We start from the raw sequence: 18,478 nt of genomic DNA, 5'->3' as shown, positions 1-18,478 counted from the left end.
CTTAAGAATTAGTGGGGGTGGCCAGGGAAAGGGCGAGAGAAGGCTGCACTGGCTGGGCCAGCTGGGCCATAAGGTGACAGGTGGCTTTAACCAGAGCAGCCCAGATAGGAAAGGGGGCCCTCAGAAACCCAGATCTCCTGGAAGCCGCCAGTAGGTTTGGTGAACTTGACCACATGAGTACTTTGGGGAACAATTCACAGATAGATTTTAGTATCGCGGTGTGTGATTTGTGTGTGTGTGAGTCCTACAGTGGACTTTTTTTGCTCCCCTCTGTGCGTATACTGGAGATAAAAACATTGTGGTTGTAATTTCCCAATACATATACTGCAGATACAAATAGCAAGCTTGGGTTTAAGGATATTGTATTTCAGGAGTCCCCGGTCTTGTTAGCACTCCTGATTCCATAATTACAATACTTTGGCGGGGCGGGGGGTGGGTAAAATTATTTAAGAGATGCCATCCAGTCTGGCTGGGATGACATGGCTATACCTTGACAAAGTCTTCCAGAGTATGAACTGACTCGTCCACAGCCACCAGGTAATGGAACTTTGGCACGTGGTCTATGACGTTCTGTATCACTCTGCAGACCACCAGGGAACATCGCCCCCAGAGGGAATAAACAAAGGAGATGTAGTAAATAGAATTCAATGGATGCCACCCTCATGGACCAGATGCCAGGTTTGCTGATTTAGCAATTATCTTATTTTCCAACAAGGTCAGGGCTGGGATGATGGTCCCCACTCTACAGTGAAGGAAGCTAGTGAAGAGTTTAAGTGACATTTCTTGGGCTGAAGGGCTAATGGGAAGGTAGAAGGGCCGGGATTGGAAGCCAGGTCCACCTGGCTCCAGATTCGCCCCAGGTACAAGAGTAGCTGAGCCCCGACAGGACTTGCGTTGATGAAGCCCGCTTACCCAGTGGCTCATTAAAGTCCCCAAACAATGCTTTGGGGAAGGTGTTTCACAAAGTAAAACACAGATTCACAGAAGCTGTGGCTCCTTAAGTCACATAGCACGGAGTGGCTTAGATTTCCTGCCCTGGATTAATTATGAATGATGGCCAGCGTGTCTGAGGGCTTAACTCCGTCAGGCCTGTGCTCTGGGCTTTCCAGGTGTTACCCCATGGAATTCTCAGAACCACCCTCTCAGGTAAGGCTATTATCATCCGCATCTCTCAAATGAGAAAATCAGACCCGAAGGGGTTAAGCAACTTTCCCAAATTCACACAGCTAGTGAGGGGCAGAACAGGGATTTGAATACAGATGAAAAAATTTCCAGAGAGACAATAGTGAATGGAAGACTGTCACAAGACTGTAGATCCTACCTCCATCTCAGCTTCCTTTTCAGTCAAACGATAATAAAACAAACGCACCTGTCTAAATATCCATTTCATATTTGTTTTATATTAATTTCACAGAACACTTCCTCTTGTAGCTTCTTTCTTTGTTAACTAGTTGACAGTCTTCAAGAAACTTGTTGGAAAAAAATGCTACCGCAAGGGCCCCCGAGTCCTTGTGTAATGGGAATAATTTAATTAATTTAATAATGTAAGATTCTTTCACAACTTTAAAACCTGATAATGTAATCATGTAAAATCTCTGCAGCAAAAAAGGGTCCGTGTCAGCCCTGCCGTGTCCAGTGTCAATGTTGGCTGGAGCAGATCTAGGTTTTTTTTTTTTTTTTTTTGCGGAACGCGGGCCTCTCACTGCTGTGGCCTCTCCCGTTGCGGAGCACAGGCTCCGAATACGCAGGCCCAGCAGCCACGGCTCACGGGCCCAGCCGCTCCGCGGCATGTGGGATCTTCCCAGACCAGGGCACGAACTCACGTCCCCTGCATCGGCAGGCAGACTCGCAACAACTGCGCCACCAGGGAAGCCCAGATCCAGGTTTTATGTAGAGTCTGAAGCTCAGACAACTTAGGGAATCCCTCTCTGAGAACAATAATAAAAATGAAGTTTAGGATCGTGGAAGGGACCCATGCAGGGGAGGGTCTTGAAGTTTAAGCTTCATTGTTTCCCAGTAAATCTGTAAATCTGCTTGGGATTGAGACTAATTTAATAGTGGCTGGTGGATGAGAGAAAGAGGGGGGGATCTAGAAACCAGAAAGAATCTCAGAGAGGTGCTGCTCCCTCCTGTGGGGTGAGCTGAGGGGTTGACAGAATAAAGCCCCTGGAACTCGAAAGGTACAAGCGATGAACTGCAAATAAAGTGAACCCTATCTTTGAGTTAGTGTTTAAGTCAGTGTCTGCAAAGAAGGAGAAGGGGACCTGGGGATACTCTGTGAGTCTGAAAAACACGTGTTAGCATCACTTAACAATTGCCAAAAAAAAAAAGAAAAAAAGCTTCTGGTTTATAGTTCACAAATTTCTAGAATTTAAGTTGGTGGGCTGGACATATCAATCTCATCTGGGACAAAGGACCAGGTCCCCAGAACGCATATAAAGAGTTCTTTTCCCAAACTGGAAGACATGCTATTCTGCTGGTAAGGTTTCTAAAAGGTGAACTTGAACTTGCTATCAGAAGTGTGGCGCTTTTAGGTGATGGACACAATTTCATCAGATGCAAAGTGGAGATGATAAAAGTACCTTCTGCTTAGGGTCGTTGTGAAGAAGAAATACAATAATACACGTGGGGGTCTTAGCACTCGGTAAGAAACAAACACGGTAGTCAGCTAATTCCCGGGAAGTCATATATCTGGTAGAATACTTACCCTGCTAGATCAAGAACATGAATTGCTGGAATTACATTTGTTCCATCTCCAAAAACTGGTAATGCAGGGACCTCACCCGACCAAGCTAGCTAAAAGAAAGAAAAGCAAAAGCATGTTTTCCCCAGTTATGTGTGCCTGACTATTACAGCTCCCAGACAGAGCCATAGTCAGAGGCATCCAAAAAGATCTGTCTATCTGATGAAATAATAGCCTCCAGAGGTTTTGTAAATCAGTTCTGACGAGATTTAGTTGCTGATCAAATCCTATTAAGAGAAATAAAGTGCAACCTCAGGGCTGAAATACTTTTCAAGAAATCATAATGTCATCAGCTGTCTTTAGTGGTCATCTGTAGAGAAAGAAAATTCTTTAGTATGCACGGTGTCTTTAATTCTCATGAAAGTGAGAATTAAAATTTAAAATTACCCCCACTGGCTGGGGGTAATGATCGTCAGTTTGTAGATGAAATGCTTAGTGCATAAAGTATCCTCCAGGACATTACACTTCCGATGAGTCCCTTTGACTGGATTTGAATCCTGATCTTCAGAGTCCAAATCTTTGTCTTTTCCCTTCATTAAATATTTCAGTAAATAAATAGATAGTCTGGGTACTGTTTAACTGTCATGCACTAGATGATTTTATATCGCTTTTCAAGAGTGAAAGAGGTAGGAGTGGGGGCCACAGCAGACCACTGGATCTTGTAAGATATTTTGGACTTGGGGAAACCTTTGAAGGGTTTTAAGCAGGGAAGTGACATCACTGGATTTGCTTTGGTTGCCTTGTGAAGGGATGATGAGAAGTAAGAGTTTAAATGAAGAGACGGAGGTCATGACAGGTGAGGACAAGAGAGGGTTTTTCCTAGCCTTTGGGTGGGGAGTTGGAGGCGCTGGGCTGGAGAGAAGGGAGATATTGGGGAGGTCATCTCTAGAGGACTTGGGGATCTTGTGATGGATGAGATAGAGGAAGGAGTTGGGTTCTGATTGGTGCAGCTGGGTAGAAGGTGGTCCAATTTCCTGAGGTGGGGCCCTGGAGGAGCTGCGGGTATGGGGGTGATTGTCGATGTAGTTTGGATTTGTGAAACATCCAGGTTGAGGTGATGGATCTGCAGAGTGAGAACTAAGGAGAGGGAGTCCCGCTGGAGACTGATGTTTGAGAGTCATTGGCACCAGTCATGGGATTGAACAGCCCAACCCAGGGAAAGAGCGTAGATGGAGAAGACAAGAGGGCCCCGGGCAGAGGCCTGGAAGGCCAGCATCCGGTGGTCAGTTAGGTAAAAGGTAGCTGAGCACGGGCAAAGAGAAAGAGCTTTCTTTAGCTCATCCTCTTCAGCTGTCATATCTCTTGTATTAAAAAACCAACCAGCCAACACTTTCCCGAAACTTCTTTTGCTAGCTCCTGCCTTCTTTTTCTGCCCCATTTTACAGTAGAATCTCTCAGAATGCTCCTCTGTTCTCACCATCTCCACTTCCTCTCTTCGTGCTCCCTCCTTGAACCTACACATATCAGGCTTTTGTTCTACCCGATTCCAAAAATATCCAGGTCAATCCTCCAGTCTCATCTTACTTGATTATCTGCCGTGTGTGATATGGTTGGTCATTATTTCGTTTTAGAAACACTTTTTTCATGTGTCTTTTTCCACACTCCCCTCTTGGTTCACTGGGAACTCCTCCTCAGCTGCCTTTCCCGACTCCCTCCCATATCCTTGTAAATCTCCAAATATAGGAGTGTCCCAGGACTCAGTCCTCAGACCTCTTCTCTTCTCCATACTCATTCTCTAGGTGATGTCATCCAGTCTTGTGGTTTTAAATTCCACCCATATGCTGGTGGCTTCCAAGGTTATAACTCTAGTCCTGACTACCTCCATAATCTCCAAACACACCTCCCACCTTCCAGTGCAACGTCCAACTCCCTCCCTGCTGAGTATCGATACTTGGATGTCAGCCATCTCAAACTCAACGTGTCTAAGCTGAGCTCCTGAACTTCCCACTGATTGCATGCTTCACCCTAATCTGTCCCTTCCCAGTTTTCCCCATCTCAGTAAACGGCAACTTCCTACTTCTGGTTACTTGCACCAAAATCCTTAAAGACATTTTTACTTTCTTTCTGTCACCCTTACATCTAAGCTTGGAGCCAATCCCATTGGCCTCATCTTCAAAACATCCCAAATCCCAACATCTTCAGTGTCTCCACCATTTCCACCTAGGTCTTAGGTACGACCCTGCTCTTGGCCCCCTACAGTACATTCTCAACTCAGCAGAAGAACAGCGTTACCCTTGAAAACTTAAGACAGATTAGGCCACTTCTATGCTCAAAATAGTCTGTTCCCCAACCCACTCAGAATAAAAGCCCAAACCCTCACAATGGGCTACAAAGCTGGGATCCATCTGACTCCTCCATTACCTCTTTGACTCCATCACCCCCCATCCTCCAGCACTTTCAGCCACATTGGTCTTCTTGCTGCTCCTTAACCCAGCCAGCACGTTTCTGCCTTGGTTCTTTGTTTTTGGTACGCCGGCCTCTCACTGTTGTGGCCTCTCCCGTTGCGGAGCACAGGCTCCGGACGCGCAGGCTCAGCGGCCATGGCTCACGGGCCCAGCCGCTCCGCGGCATGTGGGATCTTCCCGGACCGGGGCACGAACCCGTGTCCCCTTCATCGGCAGGCGGACTCTCAACCACTGCACCACCAGGGAAGCCCCTGCCTTGGTTCTTTGCACTTGCAGTGCCCAGTGCCTCTCCCCAGGAAGCCACTTAGCTGGCTCCCCATTGCCTTTCACTGTCTGCTCAAATGTCACATCATTAGAAAGGCCTTCCTCACATGAAAAGATGCTCAACTAATTACTAGAGAAATGCAAATCAAAACTACAGTGAGGTACCACCTCACACTGGTCAGAATGGCCATCATTAAAAAGTCTACATATAACAAATGCTGGAAAGCGTGTGGAGAAAAGGGAGCCCTCCTGCACTGCCGGCGGGAATGTAAATGGGTGCAGCCACTATGGAGAACAGTATGGAGTTTCCTCAAAAAACTAAAAATAGAGCTGCCATATGATCCAGCAATCCTGGGCGTATATCCAGACAAAACTATTACTCAAAAAGATACATGCACCCCTATGTTTATAGCAGCACTATTCACAATAGCCACGACGTGGAAACAACCTCAATGCCCATCGATAGATGAATGAATAAAGATGTGCAACATATATACCATGGAATACTACTCAGGCATAAAAAAGAATGAAATAATGCCATCTGCAGCAACATGGATGGACCTAGAGATGATCATACTAAGCGAAGTAAGTCGGAAAGAGAAAGACAAATACCATATGATATCACTTATGTGTGGAATCTAAAACATGACACAAATGAATTTATCTACGAAACAGAAACAGACTCACAGACATAGAGAACAGATTTGTGGTTGCCGAGGGAGAGGAGGCATGTGGGAGGGATGGAGTGGGAGTCTGGGATTAGCAGATGCAAACTATTATATGCAGAATGGATAAACAACAAGGTCCCACCGTATAGCACAGGAAACTAGATTCAATATCTGGTGATTAACCATAATGGAAAAGAATATGAAAAAGATTATCTATATATATACATATATATCTGAATCACTGTGCTGTACAGCAGAAATTGACACAACATTGTAAATCAACTATACTACAGTAAAATAAATATAAAAATAAAATAAAGTAAAAAAAGAAAGGCCTTCCTCAAACATCATATAAAGACATGTTAACCCCCCAACCCTAGCCCCACATGCTCGATCTACCTTTCTCTGCTTCATTGTTTTCCAGTTTATTTTTCAACACCTGAAATACTCTGTTTACTGGCTAATTTGTTCATTAACTATCGCTCTTCTTCTCCACCCACTAGAATGTAAGCTCCACAAGGGCAGGGACTTTATCATGTTGTGTTCCCAGTATCTACAGTGGTTCCTGGTACATGGTAGGCACTGGATCAACATTTGCCTCATGAATGAAAGGAGATCCATTTTTTTCTTTATTATTCTGAGAGTGGGAAATACAAGAAAAAGAGGTAGTTATGTTGGACATCCATATTTTCCTTAACTTTCTGCTATTAAATGGGCCTAGCCAGTACATAACCTTCGAATTGTGTAACCTTAGTGTAAAACACTTAAAAAAAAAAAGTTATAGTCATGGAAAAGTCATACCTTAAAAAAAGCATGTAAGATGCCTCCTTCCATTCCATACTGAAGTCCAGCAGCAACGACGTAAGTGGCAAATTTTCTGACCTATTGGATAAAATACAAGAAAAAAGCTAAATATATTATTATGAACCACGTTGAATCAGATTATTTTTAATGATTATTTTAAATGAGCACTTCAGTAAGTCTCATCACCTCTTTCAAGCTCCTAATGTACTGTTTAGGACAAAAAGAGTATCTCTTAAAAGGCAGGGAACCCAACCCCACTGACCACTATTAAAATTTAATTGGGACTCAATTAAATGAAAGCCAGAGTTTATTATTGTGAAGACTTACCACCTTTAAGTGCTATGCCGGGCACCTAAAGGCAAAGGAAGATGTAAAAATCTGTCCATCCATGATGGTCTTTAATTACCGAGTGGGGGAGGGGGCCTACATAGAACCAAGGAATTTCGTGATGGGCCTTAATATGAGGATATTAATAGACATGGAGTTCCCTTCATCCAGGAGGAGTAATTTAGGGGCTGGGAGAATTTGCCTCAATACTCAACTATTTTTTACTGTCATCAAGGTACTAGCAGCTACGCTGTGTAGAAACACGCTTTTTGGCATGTTGAAAAGCTTAAGGCAGAGGTAATGCTTAGGGATACCTGGGCACTGATTCTCTTCCTCTGATGCTCTCCACTCTCATAATCCAATAACCACGTGGCTTTGATGATGTTTAATTTAACAATCCAGAGAGACTCGTGCAATGGTTGGTGCAGTTTTTTCTGTATTGCTAATGTGAGGTCCAAGTATAAAAGGTGCAATGACCCACAGAGATCTGTTTAGGTTCCGTGAAACACTGGACTCATGAGCCGTCCCACTTGAGATTTTTAATCTTTGGTTAATTACATTGGGGATTTAATCTAACTCGAGACAGTATGATTTGTGAGCATATGTGTGCTCTGACTGGCCTCTTCTTGCTAATTCTTCATCCAATTAGAACGCTGTAGTTGGTGTCAGAAGTAGAATTATCAATACAGACACCCTCCATCACCACTGTGATTCGATTTGGGAAGGTTGGATGTTGGTAAGTTGAAGAGATAATCATGAACTGAGGATGGAACCCAAGTAGAGACCAGAAAATCCCCCCCCATACCCTCATCCCTGATATGAGAGAACTGGGGTCTCTGAGTGAGCTTTTTGAGGAGGAACCATATCATCATAATTGATCTACATTCCTGTACATCTGGACGAGTGGATAAGAGAGGCAAGGACAAGGTGACCCAGTCCCCTGGTTCTTCCTACCTGTCCTAGGGAAAGTGATAGGTGAAAATGCCCCAAAGGATTTAAAAAGCCTGTGAACTTGCCTCAAAAACTAAACTGGTCCACCTTCTTGTGTTTATAATATAGCATGTAAATATAAATGTGATTACTGCAAATGTGGTGACAGTTGATGAACACTGGACAACCAGCCCCAGGAGGGCAGAGACCACATCTGTTTTGTTCATGGCTGTGAGGTCAACTCTTAGCCATAGTGCCTGTTACATAGCAAGATCTTAACGGATATGAGTTAAATGATTCCTTCGAAGGTTCTACCTATTTGATGAAAAACACTAGGTTACAGAAGGGTTATTAAGATGACCAAGTTGGCCAGATCAACCTTATCTTATTAATTGTTCAGAAAAGAGTGATTAGGAAAGCTTGGGCTTAAAAAAACTTTTTTTTGAAATTAAATTTTGATCGTATAATTTAGAGCATGGGACATACTTAACGTTTTTATGATAAAATAAAGATATTAAGATGACACTATTTCTCTATTTAATTAAATTTATTTATTTATTTTGGCTGTGCCACACAGCTTGTGGGATCTTAGTTCCCAGACCAGGGGTCAAACCCGTGGCCCCTGCAATGGAAGTGCAGAGTCCTAACCACTGGACTACCAGGGAATTCCTTATGTCTCCATTTTAGACTATCATTCACATCTATTATTTTTGCATGTGTGATCATGCCTTCTCAATCAGTGAATTTGAAATAAATGATGAAGAAATCATGAATTTTCTATTTGGGGCAATGTTCAAAGTTTAATAAAATAATATAACTGTAGGATTTGGAGTTGGAAGAAATTTAATTTTCTAGTCTAACCCCTTTATTTTACTTATTTAACTCCAAAAGTTGAATGACTTGGCTAAGGTCATAAATTAATGGGTAGAAAAGGGACTAGAATGCCTAATCCCATGTCTTTTCCTTCAAATATTTTATACTCACAGTGTTTGTATTGCCAAGTAAAAAAAAATTTTTTTTAATAAAATAAAAACATTTACTAGTAGGACAGAATTTAAGGACCAAGTTCCTACTGTAATATCCTCTGAGGCCACTAGGTGTCATCTTAGAACTATCATTACATATCACTATCGTAGGTCTTCCGATAATGGGAAAAAATGCAGTGGATGGAACCTTTAGAGGTTTAGGGGTTCTGTATAAATTCTACCTAACTTAAATGAGGATGATGATGATAGCACTTAATTCACAGAATTGTGAGGATTACATATGAGATATAGGAGGATTACATGAGGTACTGTAAGTAATACATCTGGCGCAGTGCCTGGTACCTGGTAAGCAAGCCCTCAATAATTTTTAGTTGTTACTACTTATTCATCACCAGGGCATTCCTGTCATCTATTTTGATTAAAGAGAAATAAAACAATTTTATAATATATGGATTTCAAAATGATAACTTTTGCTGCAACAGAAGGCTAATAAGCTATTCTTTTTGTTTACGTGAACTTCCCAGCTAGAGGCATGTCAGTAATCAGTGACACGGATGTGTCAGGATCAACTCTACTGAATGACGGAGCTTTGGAGTCAGGAGAAAATAAGAACAAAACCCACAGGCTTTGGTATCTGATGGATCCAGGTTTGAATCCCAGCTCTGCTCTTTCCCACAGTGTCTGCATCTGTGAAATGGGAATAATTATGTATGTACACGAGACAGTTGCTGCAAGGAGTAGATCAGATGAGGCTAAGAAGCGCTCAGCACGGTGCTCAGCAAACGCTAGCTATGCGACCTTGAGCAAATTACTTAACCTCTGGAAGTTTCTGTCTCCTTGTTTGTAAGATGAAGTTTATTTTTATTTATTTATTTTGGCGGCTCGGCTTGTGGGATTTTAGTTCCCTGACCAGGGATTGAACCCGGGCCATCAGCAATGAAAGCGCTGAGTCCTAATCACTGGACCAGCAGGGAATTCCCTGTAAAATGAGGTTTATATGCACTTTTCAGAGCTGCTGTAAGAAACTAATGAGATAGAGTCTGGAAGAAGGGAAAATGTGGTTCCCTCTTCCCCATTCCCACTCTCAGCTTTTTGACTCTTCTGGACCAAGGGACTCTTTGGACCAACAGACCCCTTAGGAGGTGAGGGCTTGAGCTCTGCTGGGGACTCCATACAAGCCTTCCATCTTAGGGGGCTGGAAAAGAACGTGGGGCAGGACCTGGGACAGTGCCTTTTGGGGGAGCCTGAAGCTTGGAGCTCTGTGGGTATAAGGACGCGGGAACTAAATACAGAGGTGGGGAGCGAGCTGACATGATACACATAGAGTATGTGGAACAGTCCTGACCATGTGCATTGTAAGCTGCTTCCAAAAGAGCTTTTCTTACCCTAAAGGTTCTACTACTCGAGATTTACCTTTTTCCCTAACTTGAGAACCAGTTTTTCAGCATTTATGTGGTCCAGAAAATTAGGATGGTGTTTTCTTCTTCGATAATCCTCTTCAGTAAATGGAATCTCGGAATCACCCTATGAGAGAGAAAAGACCAGACTCCACGTGTTAGAGCTACGGAAACTGCTAAGCCCACAGATGCCAGGGAGACTATGTTCCTTTAAGCTCAAATAAAGCATTCTAAAAACTACTGCTTATTTTTATAGTGATTTAATTTTCTTGAAAATGCTTTAGCTAGCCAGATTCTATCATTTAAACTTAATTTAAACAAAATAAAATATTTAAATGTCTTCTTTTATTTTGTAGAGACAGTGACATGTTGTCACTGTGATTCCATAAAGGCATTAAAAAACCCATTTCTTGATAGCTCTTGCGATGTGTGTAGTTTCTTTTTTTTTAATGTGTCTTAAAAAAATATTTTTAGTTCTTTTATTTATTTATTTATTTTTAATTAAGTAATTAATTTATTTTTGGCTGTGTTTGGTCTTCCTTGCTGCACGCGGGCTTTCTCTAGTTGTGGAGAGAGGGGGCCACTCTTCGCTGTGGTGCGCGGGCTTCTCATTGCGGTGGCTTCTCTTGTTGCAGAGCATGGGCTCTAGGTGCTCGGGCTTCAGTAGTTGTGGTGCACAGGCTTAGCTGCTCCGCGGCATGTGGGATCTTCCAGAACCAGGGTTCGATCCCGTGTCCCCTGCATTGGCAGGCGGATTCTTAACCACTGTGCCACCAGGGAAGCCCTCATTTTTTAAATCTAAATTATGTGTGTTTTTTCTCTCTTCCACATTGCCTCTGTCCCTAAAATTCATCCCACATTAATGAGAACATACCATGTGCAAGTTTCTGTCTCAGGCTTTAAAAACTGTCTTCATCGGATAAGATATCAGTTTGTGGGTTTCCTGGTGGCACAGTGGTTAAGAATCCGCCTACCAATGCAGGGGACACGGGTTTGTGCCCCAGTCCGGGAAGATCCCACATGCCGCGGAGCGGCTGGGCCCGTGAGCCATGGCCGCTGAGCCTGCGCGTTCGGAGCCTGTGCTCCGCAAGGAGAGAGGCCACAGCAGTGAGAGGCCCGCATACTGCAAAAAAAAAAAAAAAAAAAAAAAAGATACCAGTTTGCCCTAAGAATCAGGAAAGAAAAAGAAAAATATATCCGTGTACTGAGCTGTTCATCACTCAGTCTCTCCACAACTCACCCTGCTGTACACTCCTCCCATGGAAGGACAATTAAATAAAAACTTCCTGGAGAATCAAAGGGAGAAACTGAGATCCATGATACAGAGTGATTTCCCCCAAATCCATCCAGATTTAGAGGTCCTATTTGGAGTAGGATTTCTAAAATATACAGTCCAGTCAGGAGCCTTTCAATCACATCACATTGGTATAAATTAAATAACCAGCCCAAAGCATCTGAGTCCAGGGCTTACACAAAATTAATCAGAGAGGCAGAAGAAACACAAGGATGAGGACCCTGAGGTAGAACAATCATTGCAGATTTGAGAAATGGGAAGAAGGGCTGAAATGACTGGAGCCAAGCTGGGGATTGGTAGAGGAGGCGGTAGGTAATGCCAGGGGACTTCCCTGGTGGTGCAGTGTTTAAGACTCCACGCTCCCAATGCAGGGTGCCTGGGTTCGATCCCTGGTCAGGGAACTAGATCCCTCATGCCACAACTAAAGATCCCACGTGCCGCAACTAAGACCCAGCACAGCCAAATAAATATTTAAAATAAAAACCTTTTTAAAAAAAAAGGGTAGGCAATGCCAGGTTGCCAGGGTTTGTGGACCATGTAAAGGAGTTTAGATTCATTCTAGGAGCATAGAAGGGTCTTAAGCATTTTAAGCAGGACTATAACACAATGTGAATTATATTTTATTTTACTTATTTGGCTGCGTTGAGTCTTTCTCTAGTTGTGGTGAGCGGGGGCTACTCTTAGCTGCGGTGCATGGGCTTCTCACTGTGGTGGCTTCTCCCGTTGTGGAGCACGGGCTCCAGGCACGCGGGTTTCAGCAGTTGCGGTGCATGGGCTCAGTAGTTGCAGCACGCGGGCTCTAGGGAGTGCGGGCTTCAGTAGTTGTGGTGCACAGGCCTAGTCGCTCCGTGGCATGTGGGATCTGCCCAGACCAGGGAAAGAACCCGTGTCCCCTGATTTAGCAGGCAGACTCTTAACCACTGCGCCACCAGGGAAATCCCTGAATTATATTTTAACAAGATCACTTAAGCTGTTTGCTGGAGATTGGACTGGAAGGAGGCAATGGATCATTTGAATTAGTTAGGATTTTTTCCCCTGGAGCTGGGGATAGAGACTTCCTTCCCTGGGTCTCGTGGGCAGCGTGGACACCTGAACAAATCAGGACTCTGATGGGAAGACAGGAGGATGGCTGTCTGACCGGAAAACAGCAGCATCTACCCCAATCTAGTATTCACTTTTCTCTTTTGAGTGGCATTACGAAGTCATGACTTTTCACAAGCTCAGCTGACTTCAGTGAACCATGAAGTATCAGTCAGGGTCCTAGCATGAAAGAAATGGCACACTCAACGTGGGTAATTTGAGGAGGGTTTAATAATAGGACTATTTACAAAGATGTGGGCAGGTATAGGGAAATCACATACCCTGGAGTCAGTAACAGGGTGCTCTGGACCGCTCGAAGGTCCCAGAGTGTAGAGGGAGCAAGCGATAATTAGGACCTGGGGTAAGCAGCGTGGAGAGGGCTGCCTGGCAGGAGCAGTGACTTTGGTTGAAGGGCTCAGCCGGCCAGTAGCAACTGGGCAGAAAGGAGTTGGAGGGGTAATACCGTGACCTCACTCTTTTCATTTTCCCCATCCTTCACTGGCGCTTCCCACTGGCCAAACCCAATGGGAAGCAGAGGGCAAGTTGCTTGCCAATCTGGACGCGAGGTCAGGGCTGGGTGATCACCCCTGCCTCTAGAAGTGGGTACGTGATCCCAGGTCTGGCCAATCAGAGCTCTACATTTCCCTGGCCACAATGACTGCTTTAGGGTTTGGCCTGTGACCTAAGACCTGGAAAAACAGCATATTCCAGTGCTGGGTTGGGACATGGTCAAAATGGAAAAGACACTCGAAGTTCTAGGGATGTAAGCCTGGGAGCTCCTGGGGGCCAGAAGGAGGGGACAGCTTACCTGAGAATGAAGCCTACTCAGAGAGGAAAAGAAGCAGGTGAATAGAGAAAAAGAGTAGGTGATTTCTGAGAACACTCTTTAAGCCTCTAGATCCAGCTGTGCCTGAAGTCCATTATTGGACTTACCAGTTATATGAGTCAATTAATCCCCATTTCGCTTAAGTCAGTACAAGTTAGTTTATAACTGAAGGAGTGATGATGATCGATCAGGCCAGCAAAATGATCGTCCAGTCAAATGGCCAATGACTGTTTTGTAGCAGACACTTACTAGACTCTTTGAGGGATAGAACTCAACAGGAATAAAATGACTGGCCTGCTCCTTGAGATGATAGCAACCAAATGGAGTAGTAGGTGGGAGAGCTTTATAGGAAAAGGTCAGGAAACCTCTGGTCCCTGCCCTCAAAGACCTCCCAGTCCACTGAGGGAGAGATAATTAAACACACAAACGGCCTTTGATGCAGTAAGTATGATAAATCCCTAAATATTTCCTTACTATAAATAATGTATTCCATTGAGTCTAACACGTGCATTTTTTTTTTCACATTTTAACATCTCTGAAATTCGAATGTGTCTTGTCATCCATGGTTTATCACAATGTAGAGGAGCATCCGATGCTTCAGTCAAGAAGCAACGGTGCTGTGCTCACTGGAGCCTGGGTCACCTTCAGGTCACCTTGAGCACATACTGTCATCCTTAAACTGAGTTAGGTACTATGCATTTTGGTCTAATTCCCTTTCGCAGATGTCTTTAAAAAGATTAGAGTGTGACTCAGCACTGAGATGAAAAGGTAGTTCATAGGCACAGAGGCACTGGGGCAGAGAAGCAAATGGAAATCTGGTCTCAGGGGAGAAAATAAGCAATACTAGAAGAATGACTCTGAATCTATATTTTTTGCAAAATGATAACCATGAGCTTTATAGGAAACTACCTAGAAATAAATGACATGACTCAGGTTTTATACTAAGTTATTGTGTGAAAACAGACAGAATGCAGGTGTGATTCAGAGAAACTGGACTCTGAGTTTGAAGAAGTTTGGGGAATACTATAACCACCGTATTTTGCTTATATTTTTCCTTTTAATGTATGCACAGGAATGTATATGACAAAGATATAGGTCTAAATAAGTCTAAAAGAGAGGGCTTTCAATACATTTAAAATAAAAAGTGATAAGCATTGTTATACTTGACTAGGCGGCATTTTCTTCTTTTTTCTAAGGGGCATGTAAAACAATGTGGCCCCTTAGAATGGAGTGTTCTTTGAGCCCGTGAACTCTGCAGAGTGTTTATTACGGGGTAGGGTTCAGGAGTGTAAGAATACACCATCCACTGTAGAAAGTTCTCGCGTGCAGATTACAAGGAATCGGGGGTGAAATGTTGCATAAAGGAAAAGCCAGCACACTACTTACTGGGTCCAGGGGTTTGGACCGCGCCCAGGTCATCACCGTGGACACTAAAATAAACACCTTCCGCTTTTCGAAATGGCTGATTTCTTCATTCAGGGCTGTAGGGCCGAAAAGCCAAGCAGTTACTTGGATCCATTTAGAACGTGTTTTAAAATCATGTGTACTTTTAATCACCAGCGGGACTTGAAGTGACTCCTCTTTCAAGGAGTGGCTTTACCCCAGGGGGGCATCCCCTCTGATGCTGCCCCCTCCCCATCTTTGTCCCTGGCTGCCCCACTCCAGCTACCCGACCTCTTCTGAGCCCAGCTCAAATCTTCAGCCCCTTCCTATTTCCTGGCCTGCAGCGGTGTGCTCTCACTTTTGGGGAGGGCTCGTGATAATAGCTGACACGGATGGGAACAGTTCATGGGCTTTATCGAATTCTCACCATCAGGGGATAGATACTCTCATCTCTGTTTCTACCTTCTAAGGGAGCTGAGGCACAGTTTGCCCAGGATCACGGAGTGAGGTGGTGGTATAGAGTCCGATCCAGGAAGCCTGGTTGCCCGGCCTATACACCCCCTCCAGCTGCATGGAGAATGGAGTGGGAGGCCCCAAATCAGAAAGCAAGGCCCTCTTTTTCTTTTTTAACCATTTAAAAAAATTAAAGTATAGCTAATTTACAATGTTGTGTTAGCTTCAGGTGTACAGAAAAGTGATTCATTTATATCTATCTATATCTATATCTAATATATTCTTTTTCAGATTCTTTTCCATTATAGGTTATTACAAGACCTTGAATATAGTTCCCTGTGCCATACAGTAAATCCTTGCTCTTCATCTAGTTTGTATATAGTAGTGTGTATATGCTAATCCCAAACTCCTAATTTATCTCCTTACCTTCTCCCCTCTGGTAACCATAAGTTTGTTCTCTATGTCTGTGAGCCTATTTCCAGTTTGTAAATAAGTTCACTTACATGATTTTCTTCCATTCCACATATAAGTGATATCATGTGATATTTGTCTTTCTCTGTCTGACTTACTTCACTTAGTATGATCATCTCTAGGTCCATCCATGTTGCTGCAAATGGCATGATTTCATTCTTTTTTATGGGCAAGGCCCTCTCACGATTTCACATAAAGCAGTGCTATTTAGCCTAAGCGCTTGCAGAAGGAAGTAATTCCCTCCCCCTCCACTCCCCCTGGCTGGGGGAGAGCAGCTTATGCGTTGGGGGCTGTGGGCTGTGTGTGGAGGGAGGGCTTTGGTAACACTCCGATGCTTGATTAGGAACCATCTGTAGAGATGGGAATTTAGAATAGTGGTGGCCTGGACCTGGGAGTGTTTGGTTTCCAAAGGGTTTGTCATTCCCCAGGAGGGCTCCCCACACATTTAAGCACTGAATCTCCTTGAATACTTTCTGGCATGTGATTCCACTAAAATATTTTTCATAATGTATAACTTTCCAGGAAAAAACAAAAACTAAAATGAGATATACTTAAATTGTCAGAGGATCTAAGCGACACAGTAGTCATGGTAAATTTTAGTCTCATGAGCTGATTTCTCGAACAAAAAGGAAAACAATAAAATACTGATATCCTGAATCTAATAAACTCATGGAATCCAACCATAAGGTGAGAGAGTATTATTGAATTAAGTCTAGGAACACTATGTCCACAGACCTACTAGAGAGTGGACTTGAGGACACGGGGAGGGGGAAGGGTAAGCTGGGACAAAGTGAGAGAGTGGCATGGACATATATATACACTACCAGATGTGAAATAGATAGCTAGTGGGAAGCAGCCACATGGCACAGGGAGATCAGCTCGGTGCTTTGTGACCCCCTAGGGGGGTGGGAATAGGGAGGGAGACGCAAGAGGGAAGAGATATGGGGATATGTGTATATGTATAGCTGGTTCACTTTGTTATAAAGCGGAAACTAACACACCATTGTAAAGCAATTATACTCCAGTAAAGATTTAAAAAAAAAAAAAGAACACTATGCCCACATATTAATCCCAATGAAATGCTAACTTTAGTTTCTATTTTTATTCTATTAACAAAAACCGCCTTTTCAATTTAATTTTGTTCTTTTCCCTTCCTGCTCTGCTGTGCCTCAGATTGGCCTATTTTGTGAACACTTGGCACACTCAGAGGTCTTCTAACTGGGTTATCCTTTTTTATTTGTGATCATTTTAATGGGTCTAAAATGATCTGCTTGTTCAATTGTGAACGAGCAGCACATTTTATCCATATATACAAATGTTTTCTTGCATTTCTTATACTTCATTTCTTTCTCCAGTTTTGCCTTCCTTTGATAGTATCTGTGAAAGGCAAGGTAGAGGAATTCTTTTATATTAAAATATTTGAAAATAGTTCCATAAAACATCATTAAGAAGTAATACATATCCACTGTAAAAACAAAAAACTCCCCAAATCTCAGAAAGTACATGAGGTAAAGTGAGACAGTTCCCTCTACTATTCTCTCTATAGCCCCACCCACCCCATGTCCTCCCCACTCACCCAGTCCCCCATGACTGCCCAAGGGCTATACTTTCTTACAGACACAAACACTTTGTATCCCAAAAAAGAGGTAACACATTTAAAAGTTTTTCACCAAATAGAGAATAAAATTGTCCTAATTATTTAAAGCTCTTTATTAGAATGAAGAAGGAAGCAATATAGAACATACTCTACATTTTAAAGCTCATGAAAGGAAATGCAGTATCGAAGTTTGAGGACTACTATCTTCCCTTGATGATTAGTGGGAGACATCCTATTAGGTGCTGAAGCTCATCTGTCATAGCAGGAGCTCAGTGGTTAATGTCTAAAGTTCATAATCAGAGGACATCAGTGCAGGCATTTTTGTGTATTAAAAGGAACAAGTGGGTTAAATGAGGTTCCTTTTTTGTTTGTTTGTTTTTGCGGTACGCGGGCCTCTCACCGCTGCGGCCTCTCCCACTGCAGAGCACAGGCTCCGGATGCACAGGCCCAGCGGACATGGTCCACGGGCCCAGCCGCTCCGCGGCATGTGGGATCCTCCTGGACCGGGACACAGATCCCCAATCACTGCACCACCAGGGAAGCCCGAGGTTCCTTTTGAACAGTAGAGATGGGATGGAAAAGAAATGCAGGGAATTGTTGCTTTTTATTCTAAATCCTACTGTGCTTTTTAACTTTCAAAACATGTCCAGGTTTTATTTCAGAAAAAAAATTAAAATGTAAAGAAAATTGTGAGTATACATGATATAGAAAAAAATCAATTTCCAAAGACTGGCACAAAATAAGAACTCAGTAAACATTAGGTCTGATTATTATTTTAGGTGGTGAAATTATCTTAGAAAGTGCAATTACACATCATCTGTAAATATTTGCAAAGGGATAAACATGTGGA

General features: G+C 43.2%; 1 protein-coding gene across 4 annotated transcripts in view; it reads right to left on the bottom strand.

The window, feature by feature from the left end:
- Positions 1–18,478, bottom strand: part of AK7 (adenylate kinase 7) — a 54,294-nt gene that overhangs the window by 24,008 nt on the left and 11,808 nt on the right. For all 4 annotated transcript variants that reach the window (XM_027120845.1, XM_027120846.1, XM_027120848.1 and 1 more), the window contains exons 4-8: positions 15,111–15,205; positions 10,541–10,651; positions 6,882–6,962; positions 2,708–2,796; positions 490–580 (exon numbers count right to left, since the gene is read on the bottom strand). In XM_027120845.1, coding sequence (XP_026976646.1) covers positions 490–580; positions 2,708–2,796; positions 6,882–6,962; positions 10,541–10,651; positions 15,111–15,205 — 467 coding nt within the window. The remainder of the gene's footprint in view (positions 1–489; positions 581–2,707; positions 2,797–6,881; positions 6,963–10,540; positions 10,652–15,110; positions 15,206–18,478) is intronic.

Source organism: Aethalodelphis obliquidens, unplaced genomic scaffold (genome assembly GCF_003676395.1).
Source record: "Aethalodelphis obliquidens isolate GAN/ISIS:26980383/991018 unplaced genomic scaffold, ASM367639v1 scaffold21, whole genome shotgun sequence".
NCBI lineage: Eukaryota > Metazoa > Chordata > Mammalia > Artiodactyla > Delphinidae > Aethalodelphis > Aethalodelphis obliquidens.
Note: the sequence above shows the minus strand (reverse complement) of the source record. Positions and strands in the feature narration are given on the sequence as shown.